Genomic DNA, 23,002 nt, shown 5'->3' on the forward strand with positions numbered 1-23,002 from the left:
GTGATTACTAAAGGAAGTGCTGATTCTAGGTCTTAAGGTCATGTTTAGTGAGTTTAAAACCGATTTATCAACACGGGTAACCCGTCACTAGAAAAATGTATTGCAAACAATGTATAGATAGGCAACTAAAAAGGTAAAACTTTTTGCCAGGATCTGTGCACGTCCCACATCCTTTTGGGTACAACACGCGCGCATTTCACCCAAAACATGAGCTTGCACGAGAAAATTACGAAATATTTTGCACAAACAATCCTTAAATAACCCTAATCCGTGTTTGATTTGGGGCCGATTAATTTAATCTGTTGCTGTATATGCGCAGTACGGCGATTGCTGAAGGTAGTGCAGATCAGAGATTTTAAGGTCAAAAACGGATGTTCAGTTGTCCCGTTAGTTTTCAAAATCTATTCAGAGTGGGGTAGAGTTTTTAGGGACTTGAAATAGGTAATAAATATTACATTAGAAAAGCTGAAACAGTGAAAATCACTCCAAATTCAGGTGCGATCGGAACCATGAAACATCCGTAACATCAAAACAATCGACAGTCTTTGCTATAAAAATGGTTCACTTAAAGATTTGTTTCCATTCTTTGCAATTTCAGTGGAGAAAGATTCTCAGTTCATGGATTCTGGCTGGCTTAAGGTCACGTTTGGTGAAATTAAAACAAGTAGGGCGTGCTGCTCTTTCGTAAATAGACACATCGAAAAGTGCACTGTAGCCTTTCTTAGGCTCTGTGCAAGTCGTTTTAATTCAAAACGCCAGCCAATTTTTACTGTCGCAGATATTTTTGTCAGGTCCAGGAGGTTTTCCTCAGCTCCAGATGCCCATGTAGACTAGGGTGGGGTGAGTTCGGAAACTTTCATGGACCTTATCCATCAGAAGTTATAGTTGTTGAGTGTGCGCAGTGAAGGGAGTGCTACTACGAGGTCATAAATGTTACACTAATAGAGCAGAAACAATAGGAAAATCGGGCCAATTCAGGTGTAAAATATCATAATCTGTAATACCAAATTGAGAGTGTGTGAAAACATTCGACAGCCTTCAGATGGTATAAAAAAGGTTCCCTCGTAGATTTGCATTCATTCTCAGTGGAGAAAGGTACAATTCCTCTGCCACAAGAAGAACAAGAACTGTCGCTTTTCTGTTACGAGAGATAAATGGTAAGATTTATTTGACAATATCTTCAAGAGATTTGCTGTTAGCACCGAGAACAACGAAACAACCCACTTCTAAATAATACAGTCACCGATAATCCCGAGAGCGCTGCTGGCTTGCTTTTAAGCAGAAGCGATTAATCTCTAAAATTTGTTTCCTTCATCAGGAGTTCAAGGTGTTCCTTCTGTGTTTTGCGGTCTTTGTTGTTGCCACATCTGCAGCGTCTGTATGTAAATGTGAAGACAAAAAGGTACAATTTAAAGTTGTGTCCTTGAATTGGAATACTTAAATATAACTGTTATACATTTACTGGCTTTCAGTTTACGCCAGTTATTCCTCGTGTAGTCCGCATTTTGTGGAACTCTCCGTAAAAATGTCGAGACATTGGGTACAAAAAGGAGTGGGAAAAGTTATTAGTCAATGTGAAAAATTATACAAATTCAGGAAACTTGGTTTTGTACAATCAAAGGCCAACTGATGTCTCTCTTATGTTGCAGCAAAGCGTGTCCAAATACAAGGTAAAAGTAAAGAATGGAGGTAAAGAGTTTGAAGAAGAAGTTGAAATCGACACTGAGAAACAAACAGAAACCTATCGCATCCCAAAGACTGATTCTGGGAACGCGGGAGAAGTCGATGTTGTTTACGACTTTAAGAAGGTAAAATACTTTGGTCAAGGCAAAGCTAAGTGGGTGTGAAATTTAATGATCTTGATTGAAAGTTTTCTCAACTCGATTTTAATTATTCGCATAATTGCTTACGTACTCTCTCGCTCAACCAAATATCTGTCTATATCGGTGTTGTAATCTGACTTTACACCTGTTCGTTTTATTCATTGTTTCCCTTAAACTTTATTGTGAATCATGATATCACAACAACATTGCTTATGTTTTCCTTTTGTTGTAGAACTTGACCATGCAACGACTGTCGGCTGCAAAAGCCTGTTTTCTGAGTGAATTCGCTGAAAATATGCCCAAGCCTAGTGACCTCGTCAAGTTACTTGACCAGGTAATTCAAGTGAGATTCTTTTTCATTGGGATATTTACGTCCCTACGGTGTTTTAATAGGAAATAGAATTGAAGTTTAAGGTGGTAAATTTGAATGTCGTTACGAAAATGCCAATGATTAAGTTTTCAATTAGTTTTGAAAATATTTCGACAAGCTTGTTTTAATCCCCACTTAACGAGCATGGCAACCCTGGAAAACCTTTTTTTATTTTTCATAAACAATCGAAAGCAGGGCAAGTTAATGTTTCAAGCGGACTGCTTTCGTTTAGTATACACTGAACTTCTCCTGTGCGTGAAGGTTACTAAAGGCGTTTTAGGCTTATCTTATTCTTGTTACTCTTTCCAAAAGAGCGCCCCAACGACAACAGCTAAAAATGAGACGAACAATGAATACGAGGTCGTTTCGACTGTCACTGACCGCTCGGAACTGAGTGATGAAATGGCTTCTATGTGTGCCAAGCTTCCCATTTATCGCGTCAAAAAGACAACGCCGTTGTCCATAAGTGTTAAACGTAAGTACTCCACTTTATTAGCTAGCGTAATGTTTAGAACAACAAAGTGTCATTCATTTAGTCATTGCTTAAAAAAAAAAAAAACACTAAAAACATTTAGTTTTCAGTGGAGGTTAAGTTGGAAACTAATGTCTTGGAAATATAATAAATTTAGAGGAAATGCATGGTGTGGATTGGACATGCGTCAATGCACGTGTTGTTAGTTAACAATTCTTGGTCTCATAAACTTTCTTTAAGATATTCGCCTGTTTCGCGGCATAGTTTTAGAATCTGACCAGATGTTCAGTTTTCCTTGCAGATACTCCTCAAAAAGTAGATTACATCCATCGAGCAACACTTTTTGCGTATTCTTGCATTTTTTCCGTTCAGTCGGCTGTGTCGTCTTCGGATAGCCGTGAGCTCTTTCGCCATTTCTTGAGTTCACTCATGCCAAGCATCGCTCGCTTCTTCCAAATTTTGTCAGCGCCAATTGGTTATGAATAATTAACCTGGGGGTTTAAAACCAATCAGAAACGGCTAAATGTTTTGAATAAATATTAAATTTGTTGATGTTTGACAGATTAATTTCAAGAGCTCAAAGTTACGTACTTGTTTAACCAGAGTAAATAACTTTGAAAAAAACTTCTATGTTAAAAACTTCGAAGATCGGGGAATTCTTGATATGTTTCGTGACTCACAGAAAAATCTCCTTCCTTTTCATTTTGACATTGTTTGCTTTGTTACGTATGACACTTGCGAATTATGTTGGACGTGAATAACTTTTACTCCGTAAAGCCTTTTTCGTGTCTTAAACTTTCTACTTTTATAACACTTTCAATTTATTTATTTTTATTGAAAGTGTCCTTGTAATAAAGGTTTACTTGCTTTTATCCACTTACTCATATTGCAGGTGTGAAGCGTTGCGTCGTTTACTGCTACACGAGATGCTATTATTGCCGTAGGTGTTACTATTGTTCGTGGTACGTTTGTTGTCGACGGACATGTGTCCTACTCTGCTAAAAAAAATGAGAGCTGGCGCAGAGCTACTGAACATGCCTGTGCAGTGATCACCGCACTAGATCGACTTTATAACTCAAAGTGATCCTAGGACACATGGTAGTACATCCAGTTGCTACATCTATGATTTTACACTAGTTGATAGAGATAGGGATATGTTATTGTCAATTTAAGCGTTAAATAAAAACAATCAGTTTGGTTTTGGAAGAAAGTAAAGTCAAAATAGATTTAAGGCTTTTTTTATTATAAATCTCTGAGGTGTCAGTATGAATCTAGAATACTTAAACTCGCAACTGGTGCAATTTAACAAACAGTAATAACAAAGCAAATAAAGTCAATTGAACTGTTAAGTCTGGTGTGTGTTTTTTCACTTTTGTCCAAGGGGCTCAGAATGGAACTGCCAACCCCGGTTTTGTAGTTTGATCTTACAAATTAAAAAGTAGTTTGAACTGAGACGTAATTGTGATTTGAACACCTGTGTCACGTTGTAAGTGTCTCAATATGAGAGGAAACCATTGGAAACGGCAGGGTTTCTAGCAAAACGCTCACGCCGCCGAACGAAGAATGACACAGCCGTTTAGTGATTAGCTTGTGGCCGAAACTAAGTGAATCAAGTTGCATTTCATTTCGCCCTCAAGTGGAGCTTGATTTACTCAGTTCCCAACCCTTATCACTTAACTTCCGTCTTTTGTCGTTCTGCAAATACCCCGGCCGTGTTGAATACGGAACGAGATCTTGGATAACGTCTGATAACCCTGCTGTAACCAAATATGGTGAATGAGCTAGTCATAGAGTAAGCTAGAGTAAAAACGTTTTCTTTTTCTCGCAGAGGCCGAAAAAGAATGGCGGCCGGCGAAAGGACAGGCTGTTCTCGTCAAAATTACTAAAAGAAAACTGAATAACTGGACTATTACAGCAAACACTTAGAAAGTCATATACCGTAATTACTCGAATAGCGCTCCCGTTAACGGGCCTGTTTCACTGTACGGCGCATGTTTAATGTGACAATAGCTTAATGCTTTTAAATCAATCGGAAAAGAATTTACATCATTCAAGTTTATCGTTCGCGACGCGCGAGTCTTTCGGACGATTAGTTCGATATTATATAGCCCAGGCATTTTATCGCCAAAAGTCGGTCAACCTGCCACTAATTGCAAAAGAGGGTTTTTTAACGGTTTTTGGTCCAGGAACGTGTCCTCTATAACATATCAAAAGTCCTCGAAAATCCAAGTAGGGGAAATTGACGAAAAACGAGTTTTTGAGAGGCCTATACTGCGCAACATGGAAACGAGGTTGCATGTACTGTCTGTTGTGTTGCTCGAGTTTGAAGCCACGTGCAACATGGGCTAGTGAAGATTGAGAGAATTTATTGTGTTTTCCTCCTAGGTAAGTGCATTTATGTAACCATTAAATAAAATAACTGTTCTTTATAAGATTCTTAAATCAGGAAAAAAAGCAAAAAAAAAACAAAACACGTAAAACCTGTAGAAAATGTCCACGATTGCTGTAGCTAACTATCTCGGCGAAGCATTTAGCGAGGAATTACGTCTTCTCAACCCACAAGCGAATTTAGAACTTTTAAAAGGATAATTTTACACTGAAAGTAAAAGTAATGTTATGTTCTAAGATTATATAATTCAAGAAAAAATTATTTGACCTGGATGTCTTGAGTAGAGACTTCCAAAATGAATCATTCACCTCGGCGAAAAACCTGTTTTTTCACTCATCGCTTTGCGCTTACTTTTTTGTCACGAAACTTGACTCATTACTGAAAACAGTATGCTGCCCAGTATCCGGACACTTCAGTTTAATGTTGCAATAACTTTCTTTTGCTAGACGCAAGAGCTCTGAAATTTGGCCGAGAGAAAATCTCTTTAGTCCTTTATATGACGAAAGACAGTTTACCTTTTTTGCCTTTGTTTCCATCGCGAAATTAATATTTTTGCAGAGCTCCTGTGTTGCCCAGTATCCGGCCACAACAATAACAACGTAATTTTACATAAATTTCGACAGGCAAGCTACTTAAAAGCTTCTCTTGCAGTTGCAAAGTAGTCTGGCAATCGATTACAAAAATATAACCTAGCATCGTGAAATAAAACATAACAAATTACTGGGGTATGGTGAGGAACGCGAGCGGCTGTTAAATGGTATAATTCTTACTTCCTTGTCCAGGAGCTTTTTCACTGATTTAAGGAAGACATCCGTGGACATGCCGAAGCCGCGGTTTGCTAGCTCAATTAGCCAATCTGCAAACGACTTTATTTCTTCATTTTTTATTAAAGAAAAAAAGCTTGAGGAAGGGACCTCAATCCGAAGGGTCAAAGGTCACTCTCCTGGAAAGTAAAAGGTTTACCACGCGACCATTATTAAGGTGGCCCGAACCTATTTGTATGCGCGTTGGTTATGTTTTTGAATCGTGTTTTTCAGCGGAAAGATTTAACCGATTTCTATGATTTTTGGCATACTTAGGTCGAACTTTAAAAAACTGTTATTTTTTGTCTTGTAGATATAAAAGCGTTTGAGTTATCGGAATATGTTTAAAACCGCATTTTTGCAAAAAATATCAATAACTTGGAAACCCTATGTTTAAGACAGATTTTTCTCTAACTTCAGCAAATAAGCCTCAGAGCCGCTCTTGTTTCATATCTGCAAGTTTGCAGTCAATCGTGACCGTAGAACTCGGTGCACAAAATCAAATAATAAACTTGTAATCCACAAATCGGTTAACTGGGAGGTTTTAGTGTGGGGCTGGGTGACTTTGGAGAAAAAATAATATGCAAGTACAGTGCAAGAATGAAGCAACATCTATAATCTTACATCTAGTTAATAGTCTCATTTGTACACCTAATAAATAGAAATCACCTTTGGCCACAGTAGATAAGGAGTGGAAAACAAATTCTTCCCGAGCAAAATCACCTTTGTGCCCACTTACACCACCATTATTTTATAATTTTATGCTATAAAGGCCGTAAAGACACGATAGTCCCCGGTGGCAGCCAATTTACTCGTTATAACTTCTCGGTGTCTCTCTGTCTAAAAGAAAGGCCAAAATGAAAAATCAGGCTGGATTTTTTTTGTGTGGCTCGCTACAATTCTATCTGGTAGCGCGTAAACCAGCCTTTTTACACCATCTCTGAGGTAAAGAATTATCTACAATCAACTCTTTGCCTAGTATTAATCGGATCATAATATTTTGTCAGAGCACTAATCTGAATTCCGTGCGCTTCATTTAACGGTTACAGCCTTATTGGAGGCAACCGATAGTTGGGCCTATGATATTGATATAGGTAATGTTAACGCTGTTATTTTTCTTGACCATAAGAAAGCGTTTCGTACTCAGAAATGCACTGTCGATTGTTCCTTTTTAGAATTTTGCACCCTCAAGTGTTGTATTCCCCAGGGAACAATATTAAGGCCTCTACTATTTTTGCTATATATCAATGATTTGCCCAATTGTCTGTCTCACTCTGAGCCAAGAATGTATGCATACCCATCTGACTTATTCGAATGGTAATATCCACTCCATTCAGTCTTCCCTGAACGAAGACTTGCTCAACATAAATCGCTGGCTTACCGCAAATAAATTAACGCTAAATATGACTAAAACTGAGTTCGTGTTAATCGGTTCGAGGCAAAAGCTTAATAATCTACCTTCTCTGCCTTTCTTGAATATAAATAACGTTCCTATCAAACATTCTCAATGCTCTAAGTCTCTTGGCTTGCTTATTGAGGAAAATCTTACATGAGAAAACCATGTTGAAGCTTTATCTAAGAAAATTGCATCTGGTATTGGAGCTACAAAACGCATCAATCATTGTTTTCCCCCTACCGCGTGATGTATATTATGGCCTTGTCCAATCACACTGACTATTGCAGCGTGGTATGGGGTAGCTGTGGTAAAACTTTGCATGATAAATTGCAGCGGCTTCAGAACCGTGCGGCACGCCTTCTCACAAACTCCAATTATGATGCAGATGCGAGTATACTTTGTCTGCCCGAGTGGCCCCAACCACAAGAAAGTCGTCAAGATACACAACAATGTTAGGGAAACCTCTCCTGGCCTGGCCGCACTGCTTGAGTGATGCGGCGGAAAATTTCCGGCGAACTTTTCGCCCCAAATGGACAGCGAGTGTCATAGAAAAACGTGTCGTAGTCGTCCCCCATAAAACGCCGTTTGCAGCCGGTTGCCTGACATTTTGTAGGACGAATGGGGATGGAACGGTAAGCATGCTTGAGATCTTTTTTTTGCCATTACATATTTAGGCCTAATCAACTTAATTGCGTCATCCCATTGAAATTTAAAGGAGCGAGTAGTAATATAGTCGATTACAGCCTGCCTATGAAGCCTAGAACAATCGTAAATAATTCGTATTTCAGTAGAATTAGGCATAGGAATCGCTCCCAACCCGTTAACTACTGTGGGTTTGCTAGAAGTAATAACATAATTGCCTTGCATGATTTCTTCGCGAATTGTTTTAACCACTCTAGCCTTGGTGGAGGAGCTCGTAGCTGGTTTATAATTTTGCATGTCCATTGGTGTGAACGTAGTACCAATATCTGCCAATTGAAAGCCATTAACAATGCCATCCGCAAGAAAATTCTTATCCTCGTGGCCTTGAAATTCGCGAAGCCAGACATCCTGGTTAAGGAGGTAGCTGGAAAGGGGTAGTCATTGGGATGGGGTCCCTGCTGGCTGCTGAATCGCAGAAATATAGGAATAACCCCTTGTGGGTACGTTTGTCCACAAGCATTTCCCCAGAGATGCTGCGGTTGCAAACATGTACATAAACGCAGTTAGGGAAGGTGCAACCGCTTTGAGTATTAAAATTACGGCAAATAGTGTGCCCATCGTTAGTAGTGGCCGCAAAGGAAGAAAAGGGGTTAGAGTTAGCACGAGAACCCACCGGGCCACAGATTGTTCCTTGGGAAAGGGTTCTAAGAAAAACGTTTGTAAATGGTTGGAGTCAAAGCTCCACGGATAATTATACCTAGCTTGCAAAAGACGAAACTCGTCATCGTACTTTGAAACAGAGACCCAATGAAACCTATTAGCTAACTCCATTATTTTTATTATATAAGTAACTGAAGGTAATGTTGAATAACTTCATGAGAATTTAATTTCCTATTCGCTAGGAGATCGAGGTTGTAAAAAATTCTAGTATTTCCTATCACCCACTGTTGCAGTGTGACCTGTTCTAATTTGGGCTTCTTAGGCCCATAGGGAACAACAAGTTTAGTGTCGCCACCTTCTAAAAGTGTTCTTTCATCCTCTCTGGGGACAATGTTATCTTAAAGTCAACGATTCTCAAAACTTTCTCACCTTTCTCTCTTTCCTTTTTCTCTTTCTTTCGGCAGTTGAGCAGGCTTGAGAAATCTCTCGGAGGATTCATTGGCGACAGTATTTGCAGACAGCTGCACAGCCGGCAAGGTTGGAGTCGATTGTTGGCCGATCGCGTGACCAGGAAAAGACCACTTATGATCCTGGCTAGACATGGGTGAAGGAAATGACAATAAAATGCCATCCAGGGGCTTTTCTTTTAGGTGGCGTTTCATTTTGGCAATTGTCGTTGGTTCACTGTTGCGGCCAGCGTCAAACATCTGCTTCGACGCAACCAAACTTACCCGTTTTTCGTCTACTTCACGCTGAAGCGCAGTCAGCTTGTGTAGCTTCTGCTGTTGTGCATTCGCGCGAGCCAAGCTTTCCAGTTCTTGCTCTATTTCCAAAATCTGCGAGTCTATGTCCTGGCACGCGTCGATATTGATCTCTCCCGGGTGTTGGGAGCGCTGAGGTGAACTTTTTTCTAGTCCTTCACAAAACTTAATCGAAATTCCCTAACTGACCCCGGCCATCGGGACGTTCTCTTCTTCTCTGTTGATTCTTTGCAGGTCTGATTGAGATCAGAATCAGCCATAATGCGAATTGAAGCTAAATGAAAACTGATGTAAAACTAATTAAACAGCAATGTGCACATGCTTGCTGTAAAAATGCTATGTGAAATAAGTATACTAAGAAACTCAGCTTAAGCATTGGTTGCATGCAGTGGTTTTACTAGACATTATATTGAGCAAGACCTAGTAGTTTTAATGCAGTTATACAATTCTACATGTATTGGTAAACTACCTAACCCAAAAGGAAGATGGACGCTACCCGGGCATAAGTATAGCGCTCCTTACAACGATCTAAATAAACAGGTACGTATTGATCCAAAAACCAGTAAGATACTTGAGATCTATGATCCTCCCACTGGAAAAACGGACGCTATATCGGACGCTATATCGATGTTGATTAAAAAGATATTCAAAGAGGGAAGGGTCCCGAAATATCTGTGGACAGACAAAAGGAAAGAGTACTATAACAAAAGCTTGAAAGGAGGTACTAGATAAGAACAAAATAGTGGTCTACGCTGCAGAGAATGAAGAGAAATCCTCGGTGGCTGAGAGGTGGAATCACACCATGAAGGGTAGGATGTGGAAACGATTCACGGCTCAAAATTCGACAGAGTCGGTGGATATACTACCGGGGCTGTTGAGAGAATACAACAACACAAAGCATTCCTCTTTTTACGAGCAAGAGATATTAAAGGTTGAGCTACCCCAGGATTCCCTATTCAGGATTGAAAAGATGATACGGCGAGATAACAAGCTCGGTAGAACGCTTGTTAAGTGGAGCGGGTACCCTGATATTATTTAAAAAATAGAGAGCATTCATATGCAAAAGAAAAAAAAAAGATGGCTGAACCTAATGGGAAACTATATCTGAACCTAAAAGAGATTCATAAGATGTGCCATGAAAAGAGGATCAAAAAAGTAAAAATAAAAACAAAAGAACAGCTTCTTGAGGAGCTGGGTATCGACGCTAAGAAGGTAGTTAAGCCTCACCTTAGTACCTCAATACCGGTTAGATTACGTAATCTAACCCTTGGTGTTACTACCGATTACGAAAGCATATACCGCTGTGGAAAAGATCTGGGGATCAGCCTTAGAACGATAGGCAGGTACCTAAGCTAAAGCAAAAACAAAGGTGAGCCCGAAAAATTCATGCATTGCTCGAAACAGCTGGCGATTGCATATCTTTGAAAACCCGTGATAAGATAACCTATAGACCTTTTTCATTCAAATAGGATGAAAAAAAGTGACTTAAAGATGTAGGGGTAATATATATGATAAGATACTGTGCTTGAAAAAAGACACGCTCGGATTAAGTCAAAGCGACTATCAGCTACCCCACGCGTTCCCACCGTACCTCATCCGAGAGGGATACGGAGACCGAGACCTTTTCCGGCGCGGAGAACTGCTAGGAGAGCCAACCATGCTCCTAGAACGCTATTAGATACCGAAATACCACAGGCGCTGCCACCTCCTATATAACAACCGACAAAATACCAAAAGGTAAAAAAGGCGGTTGAGTGGTGAAAGAAAAAGGTAGATGATTGGGGAGAGCGATTTCTCAACGCCCCCACTGAAGAACCGAAAGCCGTTGATTCGGTCCTTGCGTCTTTCAAAAAACATATAAATGAGCTATATAAACAGACTAAATCCTTTAGTCTCCGAAAAGAAAAATTAGCTTTACGTGAATTCGCTAATATGTGCAACATCGATGGTCCCATTGATGGATGTAGTCCGATGTCTTTCTTATCAGCCGTAAGAACCGTAGTTACTAACCTTTTGAGAGAGAGTAGACAAACAAAGGTAAAGATGGTACTCGATCTACTGTAATATGGCGAGAACAAATCTATCGACGAGTGAAACGATCGAAACAACCGCACCGTTCGCATCAAGGATCAAGGATCCATGAAATCCTTGAAGGTACCGACATTAATAGCCTTTATAATACAATGGTAGGAAGGATTCTCGAAAACTGAGGAAGAGGATGTATCTCAGATATTTGTTGACGTGCTCTCAGAAGAGATCAAGGATAACTACCATCGATTCAAAGAGCCTGTAAAGATGGCTTACGGTGAAAAGCAGAGAGAGAACTTTGAAACGAGCAAGTGGTGTTTGTTATGTGAAAGGGAGTTTTCACCGGCCGATCTCGAAAAGGACGGATTATGGGGTAAGGTTAGGGACCATTGCCATTACACGGAAAGATTTCATGGCTCCGCCCATAACACCTGCGATCTGAAGTGTAGAAAGCCCGGTTTCCTACCCGTTATCTTCCACAATCTGAGCGAATATGATAGCCATCTCTTTGTTAAGAACCTCGGGGTTAAGGAGCGGAATGTAGACTGTATACCTAAAAACGAAGAGATCTACATCAGCTTTTCGAAAGAGGTAGTTGTAGACTCATGTTTGGAAAAAGCCGAAGGTAAAGAAAATGAAAATGAAAATGTTAAATGTTTTTTGTTAAATGTTAATGCTAAATGTTTTCTGTTTCTACTTTTCCAACTAACAGAAGCAAAACTATTTGTAAGTGGTGCTGATTAAAAAAGAAAAATCCTCACTAGTCGCTATTAGTGTTGTATACGAACTTTTTTACCTGTAAGTAAAATAAATTAAGTATCTCGATATTTGGGTCACGGACAATCAAAGCGGATGCTTGTCTCACGTATTAATGGACATACTCTGTTGTTTTCATCTCTGGCCGCCAAGATTATTAAATGATAAGCCTGAGGAGAGATAAGATATGACTACGTTCCTGATAGGAAGGGTGGGGCTGCTTGCCGGAACACTTCAGTATCCAGGTGTGGCTCAAGGGAGGGGGTGGGGGGGCACTCGACCAATATTCGGGTAAAGGTGAGCTGCTGACGCTTTGAGACCCTGAGCCTGTTAAGTGAAAAAATCTTAAAATACATACCCTGTTAACGACAACGATCTACATTTTATTAGGGACGATAGACAAAATGCAATCCGTTTTGTTTTAAGGCCATATTGGCAATTGCAATAGAGCAAATTCACGTCATTTAGTCCTTGCTTTTGTAACTTTGAGTACAAACAAATTTTATCAAGCAAATCAAATCAATCACGCAGGCAATGCGCTGTTAATTATTAGAACAGATTCGCAAGAAATTATATGCCCTGTTTAGGACACGCCCAAAATTATATTTCTGTTTAGGACAGAAAGGAACAAAACTATACCCTGTCCAGCGGACCATCCCCATGTAGGCCATATAAGGAAGTACACATGCGAGGGCTCAAATTAAGCTTTATTTTGCGCCCTAAAAGATAACATTCTAAAGCAGAAAGCTAAATTAGAGATACAGAGGTGCCATTTTGCAATCTAACGTGATGGTCTGTGTGCGTAAAAATATTAATACAATTTGTCATTCTGTCCTGAAACATCCAAAATCAGCAGTTTGCTAAGCAGGAAAATTCCAATATTCCTGTGATCCAAGGCGCCATATCAAGACTTGGGGTGACGAAATAAATGGACGAAATTGTCGACCCAAGCCTGTGTGTTAACTGACGTGGATCGAATGTGGACTCTACTGCAAGTCTGGCAAATGGAATCTTTCTTGGTAAAATTTGAAATTCTGAAAAGGTTCATTGGGCAAGCAGTCTTCCCATCATGCATACTGACACTGATATTTCCAATGTCTGTGTAAACAACTCCAAGTGATCTGCATAACCATCTAAAAGCTGAATTCTCTTAAAGAAATTCACCCTTGCAAAAGTGGCCCGACCATAATCATGACTTTTTTGGGTGGATGGGAGATTTGGTTCAGGGAATTTTTTTCCCAGGTCTAAGCGCTCTTTTGATTCACGTTTTCTGGTGTGCACTAAAAGTAGCTGGCTAAGCCCATGCACTGTGTAATTGGTTCCTTGACCAGGCAAAAGAAGTTTTTTTCTCATAATCATTTCCAAGTCTGTTTGCAGAACATACTTTCCTGAAAAGTCCAAAGTCCAGCTCCTAATAAATGCTGTAATAGCATGTCAAACGTGAGTTAATTCTGTCTTCAACTTTCTATCCTTGAATTTATATTGATTGGTACATGTACAGTCTACAGTAACTACATTTCTTAGCATTACCAGATTCAGTGCAGTGTGTATAATACTGTTATAGTATAAACTCGGAATACAATTCCTATCATGATTAAACCAATTTGTACCACCCACTCTTCAAGACACTTCAGTGAAGAATACTATGTAATACATGTATTTATGGACTAGGAAATAATGGTAGTGTCTGTACAGTCTTGACTATTTGCAATCCCCTTTTTTCTTTCCAAGGCCAACCAGGTCCTTGATTCTCTCTTTGGCTAGCTTGTATTCCTCTTTGGAGAAATGTCTCCTTAGAAGAGGATCAGAGAGCACGTAGAAGTTATCCACTGCACGCATGATCAACAGCAAAGCTCTTATATAAGCATCTGGAGAAACATTTTCCAAAGCCACTTGACGAATTTCTTTAACCAAGGCAGCCTCTTTTTCTGCAAAACAAAGGCAGAATCATGAAAACTGATTTTTCAAATAATTTTTTGTCAGTTAAAATTAATACACTTTATTTATACACCTATTTCATGTGTGTTGTGTTAAAACATGACGTTCTTTATAAATGATTGTCAGTAACCCAGGCAATGAAGTAGAAAACAAAAACAGCAACAGGTAATTCAGTTAAAAAAACAAAAAACAAAAGGAACCTCAGACCTAATTCCTCCGGTTGTCCAAAAGTTGGATTAAGTGCTATCAACCAGTTAAATCATATCTATGGTGTACCAGATAAGTATTTGGAAAACCGTATTGTTGCCTTATCCATTGGATGGAGATTTAAGCTTCATATGACAACAATGACTTTTTGTCATCTTGCACACTACCTACAGGGTTAGATTGCCGTGTGAGTCACATGCAATGCAATTAAATTATGAACCAATCATTTGCAAGGGAAAATCATGATCCCAATGGAAATAACTGTCTTGTTACCTGATGATCAACCTTGTACCCAGGGCCCTAATATCCTACTTGGCCACTGTTGCTCCAGGGGCTGAGTAGAGGAGGACCCTATAAGAGCAAGTTGGCCTTACAGGTGTACTATTGGACTAACCCCTAGCCCCGAAAGGATAACACTTGTGGCTGGATTTTAGAAGTTAGAATAATTATCATTACTTACTCTGACTTCAAGATGAGTGCCAAGTATTAAAAGGCCCCAGTTGTTTACAAGGTGGATAGTGCTATACTATAGCTTTATTACTACTCAGTGGATAGTGGAATATTTTATTGGATTTTTTAAATACTTACCCACCGGATGGTGATTTAATACATGTAATATATAGAGCATTTTCACATGACGTCATGTCTGCCATGTTGGGTTCCCAAACAAGTCCTGTGGGAGTTCAATATTTTTCTCATGTAAACGCTTTCTTTGGATCCAATAAATTTGCATAGCTGCTGTCCACATGAGTTAAAATGCTATATAAGGTGGATAGCGCTATCCAACTTTGGAGCAGCTGGGGCCTGGTTTACAGGTACCACTTACAGTGAACCCCTAGTACAGTTGTATAAAGAGCTAATTGACTGACCTACAGCTATCGATGTCCACTAATTATGCCCCATAAACTATTAATTTCGAATAAAGAATTTGTACTGATATCTGTATAAGTAAACTAAAAATGATTAATTTAAAAGTAAGCTTCAAAATATGAGTCAAAATCAACGCATAAAAAAACATAATTTTGATCCCTTTTTGATTGCAAAGCACACTTCTTATGACCAAAGGAGTTTGCTTTAAAAACCATACCCTTTAGTGCCACACATTGGGAATTGGCTGGCTGATATCAATTATTGGAAAGCCAAAACAAATAAATAAATAACAGGAATTTCAGGCTCAAAAAGTGAAAAACACACTGTATTTAGCTTTTTTACAGATTTGCTGGACAACTGAGTGTTTTAATCCTCTCTTTATTTTATATGTAACAACTACATGTAGACCCATTTGAACCGAGAGATACCCTTAAGGACCACTCCCATCAGTTTCCTACACACTTCTTATTCAGCACCCTCATCACTTGAAAAACTAATGTCCTGCAGCCCCTAGCTGTCATGCAATTCTTACATTATTTATGTTAGCCTGCTAATTTCTTAATTGACTTACCTGGTTGTATAGTAGGATACTTCATTCCAAAGAACTTCTTCTTCTTGTCAAGAATACCCTGGTCCACAAGATCATCCAGCGCTTTGTAAGCACAGGATTTTTCAGACTTATCTTTCCATATACAGACTTCTTTTTCAAAATAATCTTGGACCTTTTTGGGCTTTTCAGGTGACTTATCCTGATGCTTCTTAATTTGTTTGAAAAGAGCATCATCTAAACATGTAATTCCAGTTGGGGTAGTATCCTTTACCTTTAAGAAAAAAAATTAACATATAAATAATAGCTGCTGATCTGGAAAGCATTATGGTGGCCACTAAGTTAGCTAGGGGTGACTTTAAAGACAGTCATGCTGAACACGTACATGTAGAAGCAAGAATTTCTGATCAATTACATTTGATTTGTAATCATACTACCTTATTGAAAAATCAAAGAGCCTTAAAATATCTCCATTAAATGCATTTCCTCTCAATTTTGGATGTAAGATAATTGTTATGTGCTCTGCCAATTTTTGGCATTAGCAAGATTCCAGCTCGATCATGATTTAAAGCAAGCATTGGTCACATGACCTCTTAATGCAAGTGGCTAATGGTCTCACTTACGTGTAGGGTTTTTGGGACAGAAAGTCACTGTATTTGCTCATCTAGGGATCGCTGGATTAGGGCTATGGCTTAGAAGAATTTTACAAAAAAAATGCCATGACACTGACCGCAGAGAAATTATGCTTAAAAAAGAACACAACATCCCTGGCACTTGTTCAGATTAACCTGGGTGGCTCTTTAGATGTATTTAGATGTCTGTTTTCATTCGGTCTTCTTTAGAGGTTACTGCATGTAGTTGAAACTTAAGCCACACTCACATTGGTCTTCCTTAGGCGTTTAATTTGAATTTTCCAGCAAGCATTCCTGTCACCTTGCGTTTGAATGCTGACAGTAACCAATAAGAGAAGGATGTCTTGCGACTCAGAGCACAATAAATTTGATATTACTAAAAAAGCTCTGCCACTTACTTTCCTTGAATGGACATTTTTTGCTGAAATTATTGTTTACTGGAATAAGAATAACAATAGGACAATCACATGACTTTTGGAGGGCATACCGAGTAGCATCATTTGCGCCCGAACGGAGCAAGGTTGCAAATGATGCTACTATCGAGGGACACAATAATTATATATGCCCGCCAAAAGTCATGTGATTATCATTATTATATATTATTATCTGCAATACACAAGGCGAAATCTTTGCCACAGCAAGCAAAATGAAAACACAACAAAAACCTAATAAACTCAACTAACTTCTCCGCATCTGTCCAAACACCGTCCATTTTCTGCCCTTCCACGAAGTAGCGATTCAATTTCTGTCTGTCTCCTGACTGAATAGATGATTTGTGTTTTGGTTTAGCATTGTTTTGTTTGCAGACATGAATTTGCAGACTCTTGCAAAAATAGTGTTTATGTTTCAGCTGAGTGGAGCACAGGTTAGATGGTGATCAATGCCTGCATGATCTCATTCCTGTTCATGCACTTGGAGTGAATGCACAGCCTTTCTCTGTTTTCACTTCAGTGAAGAACTTTCGTAGAATTCCACTGTATTCTCAGATCCACTATAAATTAATTTTTCTTTTCTCACACCATTTCTCCAACTTTTTTACTCCCCACTCTTGCTCTCTTAGCTTGGTGTTTTTTGCTTGAGCCTTTTGCTCAATTTCATCCAGTTGCTCATTGTTTAAGTTCAAAGTTTGACTGGAAAAAAGCTGAGAATTTGGGACTCTCCATTTTAAAATAGAATCTCCAAACATCAAACATTCACCACAAAACTACAAAGTGAGCAAGTGCAAATTCATCCACAAAAATTCGCACCAACTCTGGCACTGAAATGGTATCCTCAGGATCTCATTGGCCATGCAAAGTTGTTTGACATCTAGTCTACAGCCAATCAGAATCAGGGCAGCAAATGCATTTTCAGCCTGCCCATTGCCTATTTGGCCCGCAAAAAGGCATGTTTTACAGAGGGCACTTTGTCATTTGGCACCGTTTTGATAATAATGATGAATAATTTTCCTTTTGTTTCAGTCAACACTGTTTCACATACAGCATACATGTAGCAGCCCAATCAAAATGTTTAACTATACCGTGTTAAGTGGCAAATATGATATAACCAAAGTATACATAACAGGTGGCATGGCAATGCAAGGCCTTAACTATTAATAAACCTTTAGTATTGAAAAATCCAATAAGAGACGTATTCCACGAGAAGCAGCAAAATTGCAGACTGCTTCCTCAATTTGACCAGGGTCTAAAAGAGATTTATTGCGATCCATGATTTGACCAAAAGAGAGTGTGGGATTCTGGAAAACACAAGATAATTATCTTAACGGGAAACAGGATTTTCTGGTCACCCGGGAAGCCAGATTTGCCAAAATTTGGGCACGGGATAGGGGATTTTTTTAACCATATGTTGGGAATTCAGGAAATCCTATGTTTGAGCAGCAATTGTGAATTAACCAGCAAGCGTTAAGTGGTATCTCTCTAAAACCAGGAGCTGCATGATTACTCGTTCAAACCAAACTATAGAGACAGTGTGCCTTGTTGTATTTTTTTGGGAAAGAAAAAAGGAATTCGGGAAAGAGATGTCCAAAATTACGGGATGCGGGATTTTCATGAAAAAGGAGTGGGAATTATATCATATTTAACTCACAATATCTCTCTGTTTCTGATTTGCTCAGACCCCTGGCTTATTCTTCAGAGCTAACTACACCGTAAAGGCTTAAGCTATCACCAGAAAAAGGGATCAGGCAAGCAAGAATCCCTGGGGACGAGATTGCATATGAAGCTTATTTGTAAATAGCCAAATTTTAGCCTAAAACATAGTAACACAGCAAAAAATGCAAAATAAATAGATGGCAACAGTGCTATCTGGAGAATGTATGTTAGATTTTAAACATCTCTTTGTATGTCCATAATTTCTCATGGAACAGACAAATGAAGACAGAAATTTAACATCAATCAAGTTAAGCTTGTTTTAAAGCAAGAACTACATGTATTTTGCATGAACATACATAATGGGTTCAGCTTTTTTATGATCTGAACAATAATATGCAGATCTTGGATGGTCTCATTCATTATAACGGTACATGACATGTACACCTTCGGCTCCTTGATCTGCATGATTCTTCAGATCATATGAAAGCCTCATCCCCTAATTAGGTAGCAAGAATTGGGAAGGCCATGGGCCATGTGCATGGCCCATAAAGTTAGAAAATGTTGCACTATAAAACTGCTAACCGAGTCCAGAATGGCCACCCTAAAGTTGCGTAATTATAAGCACTTTAGTTATAAGCTCCTTAATCTGTGTATTAATTTGGTGTTACATGTAAAACAAATAAAAACATGAACCTAACCCTTTGTTTCTTTGATCAGTGATCTTTTGCAAATGCACTCAGTTCTGTCGAGACAGACGTGCTTTGAGTTGATATTTGCTTCTTAACCTGTCTTTGTCTTTCTTGCCTAAACAAATTCATTTAACATTTTAATAACTAGTAATAGTTGACACTACAGCTGCCCCCGCTCTGTATATAGTATTCTTGCTCTTTGTGTAGCTCTTTGAAATATACCGATTCATAATGAAGATGTTTACACATATTCCATACAATAGATGAGATAAATACAGGAAATAAACGCAAGGTTCCATGCATGCAGTTTCGGTTCAATTTACACAGCTTTGATCAAAACGTTCTCAGTTTCGAGAATAGTTTATTCTAAACCATAAGAAAAGATTTAATAAGAAGTTTAATTTTTAATTTCGCTATTTCTATTTCACTTTTTACATTTAGTTCATTTCATTTGCCAGAAAGTAAGCCTTAGAAATTAAAAGGGCATTTGATCAATTCACGCTCGCGCATTCTAGTCTTATTTTAAACTTTATAGCGGAAGGACATTTGTGAGCAGGGAATAAGTCAGCACAGAATTTGATGGTCGGCGAATTTCTGTAATCGTCCATCGTTCTGCTAGTGATAAGCTAACCATTGAATCATTCACTCGTCTTGCTTGTTTTGGGCCGAGTCTTATTCCGGTCACAGAGACAGAAAGAGTCTCTGGCAAGGTTCAGCTGAGTTTCCAATCAAAGATTTGTGAACTCGTGTCTGGCAAACTCACTTAGTGTTAAAATATACACTGTTCTACACACCTTATCACTTCATCTGCGCTTAACGAGTGTCTTTTGGTCCATAACTTTCATAACAACTGCTCCACCGAATGTCACTGATAACACGTAACGCAAAAGAGTATCGAAGTATGACTGCACAATTAATGTCACAAAATCTACCTATTGTAATCTGTTCCTTCGGGATTTTTTGTGCTTTATGTCATCCTTACCATTTTGTACTTGTGTGCGCAAACAATAGAAACGTCATCATTACCTAACGATTCCTCGCGGCCCCGGTTCAAGCAAATCAAGATTTTTTCTATATTGACTGTATGACTGTATATTTCAACTGCAAGTACTTCCCTTAATATACGTGCGTGTTACAAGAGTGCTTCCTCCGGATTTCGCCTTCTGGGCGAAATCCCTGCGGGAGCAATTATTATTGAGATAATGCCTCCAAAGAGACTCCTTTTTTTAGCACGAATTTGACAGCCAAGTTCAAGATCAACTGCAAAAATGAAAACAACAACAACGATATAAAAACACTTTCCAGGCCTGTAAGTAACGAATACAGAAAATTCCAACCACGCAAAGTGGCTCATGTTTGAAAGGGACGCCATGTGTTGCAAAACATCGAAAACAAGTAGTATAGCAAAGAAGTATCAGCTTCAAAGTTACAGTAAGTTGGATTGGAGTCACTTACTCAGTTTAGTTTAGACTTAGCAATTATCATGCTTAATTCTGGTTCTTAATAATAGACTTAGCTTGTGCTAGCTACACAGCTTTCTGTGTATCAAAATAAATATAGTGACTGCTAAAATGGTCAAATTGATTGCTCTTTATATACTGAGTTACATGTAAGTTCAATGGATGCACTGATTGATTCAGTACATTTTGTAAAACCTGAATAAACATAATTAAAAACTGAAAAATACTCGGTACTTAATCACAATAAAATACTGTACACACTATTTTACCAGTAATGACATATGGTTGTGAGAATGGGCATTTAACAACGCTTAGGATAGATAAGCTTGCAGTCACACAGCGTAAGGTGGAACGCATAATACTAGGCATTACCCTTTAGGATCAAAAGCAAAACACCTGGATCTGTTAAGAAACTGGTGTAAGCAATATCATCAACGCTATCAGAAAAGCAAAGCATAGATGTGCAGGTCACATTGCCTGGCTATTTGATAATCATTGGACCATCAGAGCAACAGACTGTGGACCCAAGAGATTGGACCAGAAAACAGGGTCATCCAAAGACAAGATGGAAAGACGATCTCACCAGACAGCAGATCGGACCCTTATGGCTAAGATTAGCCAAGCACAGACACCTGTGGGATTGATCCAGGGAGGGGTTGAGTGAATGCAAACCCTGATGTTCATGATGATGATGATCGAGACACTTTTATATCTTGAATTGCACATATAATTTCAATTCCTGTGACATGGTGTTTTGCAGGCGGTCAGTGGTTAAACGTGCATGATGGTGCGTGTTTTTTAATAAATATTATTAGACAAACAAACATGGCAGTGAAAAAAGTAATATTACACAGAAGGCGATTTCTCAAAATCTACTCATTAATTAAAAAATTTGTGGTACTTGGCAGAATTTTTACTTTTATCGTATTTTAAATAATGAGAACTTTAAAATGGAAATTTGAACAGATGATTTTTGGGACGCGTTTAATACTACAGACTTACAATTATATTTATTTATTAATAACCTAAAAACCAGTCTGTTAAAATTTGGTCAAATAAGTGTCAAATGCTAATGATTAACATATAGTAAGCTGTGTACAAGTTTATAGGAAAATCTAATGAGTGAATTTTATGTAAAGTGACACTTTAAGGTTGTATTCAATTGTTCATGTTGTCATGAAAACTACGAAAATGTCAAATTTTACCCGTCAGTCACAGCTTGTGAGCTGCAACCCTTCTCTTGCCATGATTTGGCAAATGACATATTCACAAACTGCCAAAACTGTGTTCAGCCACCTTATATGGCCTATAACTTTTCAAAGTCAGGGACATAGGCCCATTTGTCTATTTCTGACACAGGTGGATGAAGATGCCCCGAGTAAAACCCTACAAGATTTGTACAGTAGTAAGACAAAAGTCAAATTTAGTAAAAATGTTTGTTATTAATTGGACTACGAGTACTCCCCCATTTTCCCTCAGGGATAGTAGAGTGAGCAAAATACAAGCATGCCTAAAAATCACCACATGTGAGAAAGGTGACACACGACAGGCAGAGAGAAAAATGAGGGACTACAGGCAAAGCCCAGGCTTTTGACTTTAAGCGCTGCTCTCACAATGCTCTTCCACGACGCACCAGCCACTATCAACACTTGATGTTTACTGACGACAATAGCATTGACAGCTCAATGAGAGAAGGAATGCCATTTTGTTACACTTAATTGATCTGAAAGGTGATACAAACTTCACACACCAAAATCAGTTGGCCATGAAGGGTCAAGAGCTTGGACTTTGTCTGTAGTCCCTCATTTTTCTCTCTCCCTGTCGCATCTTGTTTTTCTCGCATGGGATAATTTTCACGGGTGCTCGCGTTTCACTTGCTCTACTATCAGGTACCATCCCTGAGGGAAAATGAGGTACTACTTGTAGTCTGGTAATTAATTCAAACTATGTCACAGCTCAAAACATCCTTACTTAAAAGTTCACTGACTCCCTCCAAAGCAGTATGGCAGGTCCTAAGCAGTAATGGGTATGAACAAATGTTTTTCTTACACGTATTCTTCAAAAAGCAGTTGCCATTCTTCACGATTTTTGTATATTGCTGCTATCTTCCTGAGGCATTTTGATATAATTAAGCAATTTGTATTCACACAAACAATTACAAACAATCAGTTTTACAGCGGGGGTAGCACCCGCATTTTCGTATGGCGCCCTCTTTATGTATCTAATACACCGGTTGGAGATTCTATGAGGACATTTTTGTCATTTTTATCAAGTCTTTGGAATACTTTTGGTGGCCAAATAAAAAAATACATTCAAATTATTGGCTCACTATATTGTCTATGTTCAAAAATTCGAGGGTTTGCCCCTCAACGAGACTTCTATTTAAATAAGTTGCCGTTGTAGGTATTAAAGACGTATAGAATGCAACTTTACCTTTAACAGCGAATTCTCGTATTTAATTCCTAGCAG

General features: G+C 38.7%; 2 protein-coding genes across 2 annotated transcripts in view; one reads left to right on the forward strand and one right to left on the reverse strand.

Moving 5' to 3' along the window:
• Positions 1-1,002: 1,002 nt before the first annotated feature.
• LOC140927200 (uncharacterized) lies at positions 1,003-4,014 on the forward strand. Its single transcript, XM_073376844.1, has 6 exons — positions 1,003-1,157; positions 1,319-1,402; positions 1,650-1,808; positions 2,056-2,157; positions 2,506-2,668; positions 3,558-4,014. The coding sequence occupies exons 1-6, from the start codon at positions 1,155-1,157 to the stop codon at positions 3,665-3,667; spliced, it is 621 nt and encodes a 206-aa protein (XP_073232945.1). The 5' UTR covers positions 1,003-1,154; the 3' UTR covers positions 3,668-4,014.
• Positions 4,015-12,789: 8,775 nt separating this feature from the next.
• LOC140929028 (uncharacterized) overlaps positions 12,790-23,002 on the reverse strand; it is a 10,552-nt gene continuing 339 nt past the window's right edge. The window contains exons 1-3 of the mRNA XM_073378848.1: positions 22,967-23,002; positions 15,687-15,936; positions 12,790-14,028 (exon numbers count right to left, since the gene is read on the reverse strand). The exon at positions 22,967-23,002 is cut by the window's right edge and continues 339 nt beyond it. Of these exons, the coding sequence (XP_073234949.1) occupies positions 13,802-14,028; positions 15,687-15,936; positions 22,967-23,002 (513 nt within the window). The 3' untranslated portion in view covers positions 12,790-13,801. The remainder of the gene's footprint in view (positions 14,029-15,686; positions 15,937-22,966) is intronic.

Source organism: Porites lutea, chromosome 2 (genome assembly GCF_958299795.1).
Source record: "Porites lutea chromosome 2, jaPorLute2.1, whole genome shotgun sequence".
Lineage (NCBI taxonomy): Eukaryota > Metazoa > Cnidaria > Anthozoa > Scleractinia > Poritidae > Porites > Porites lutea.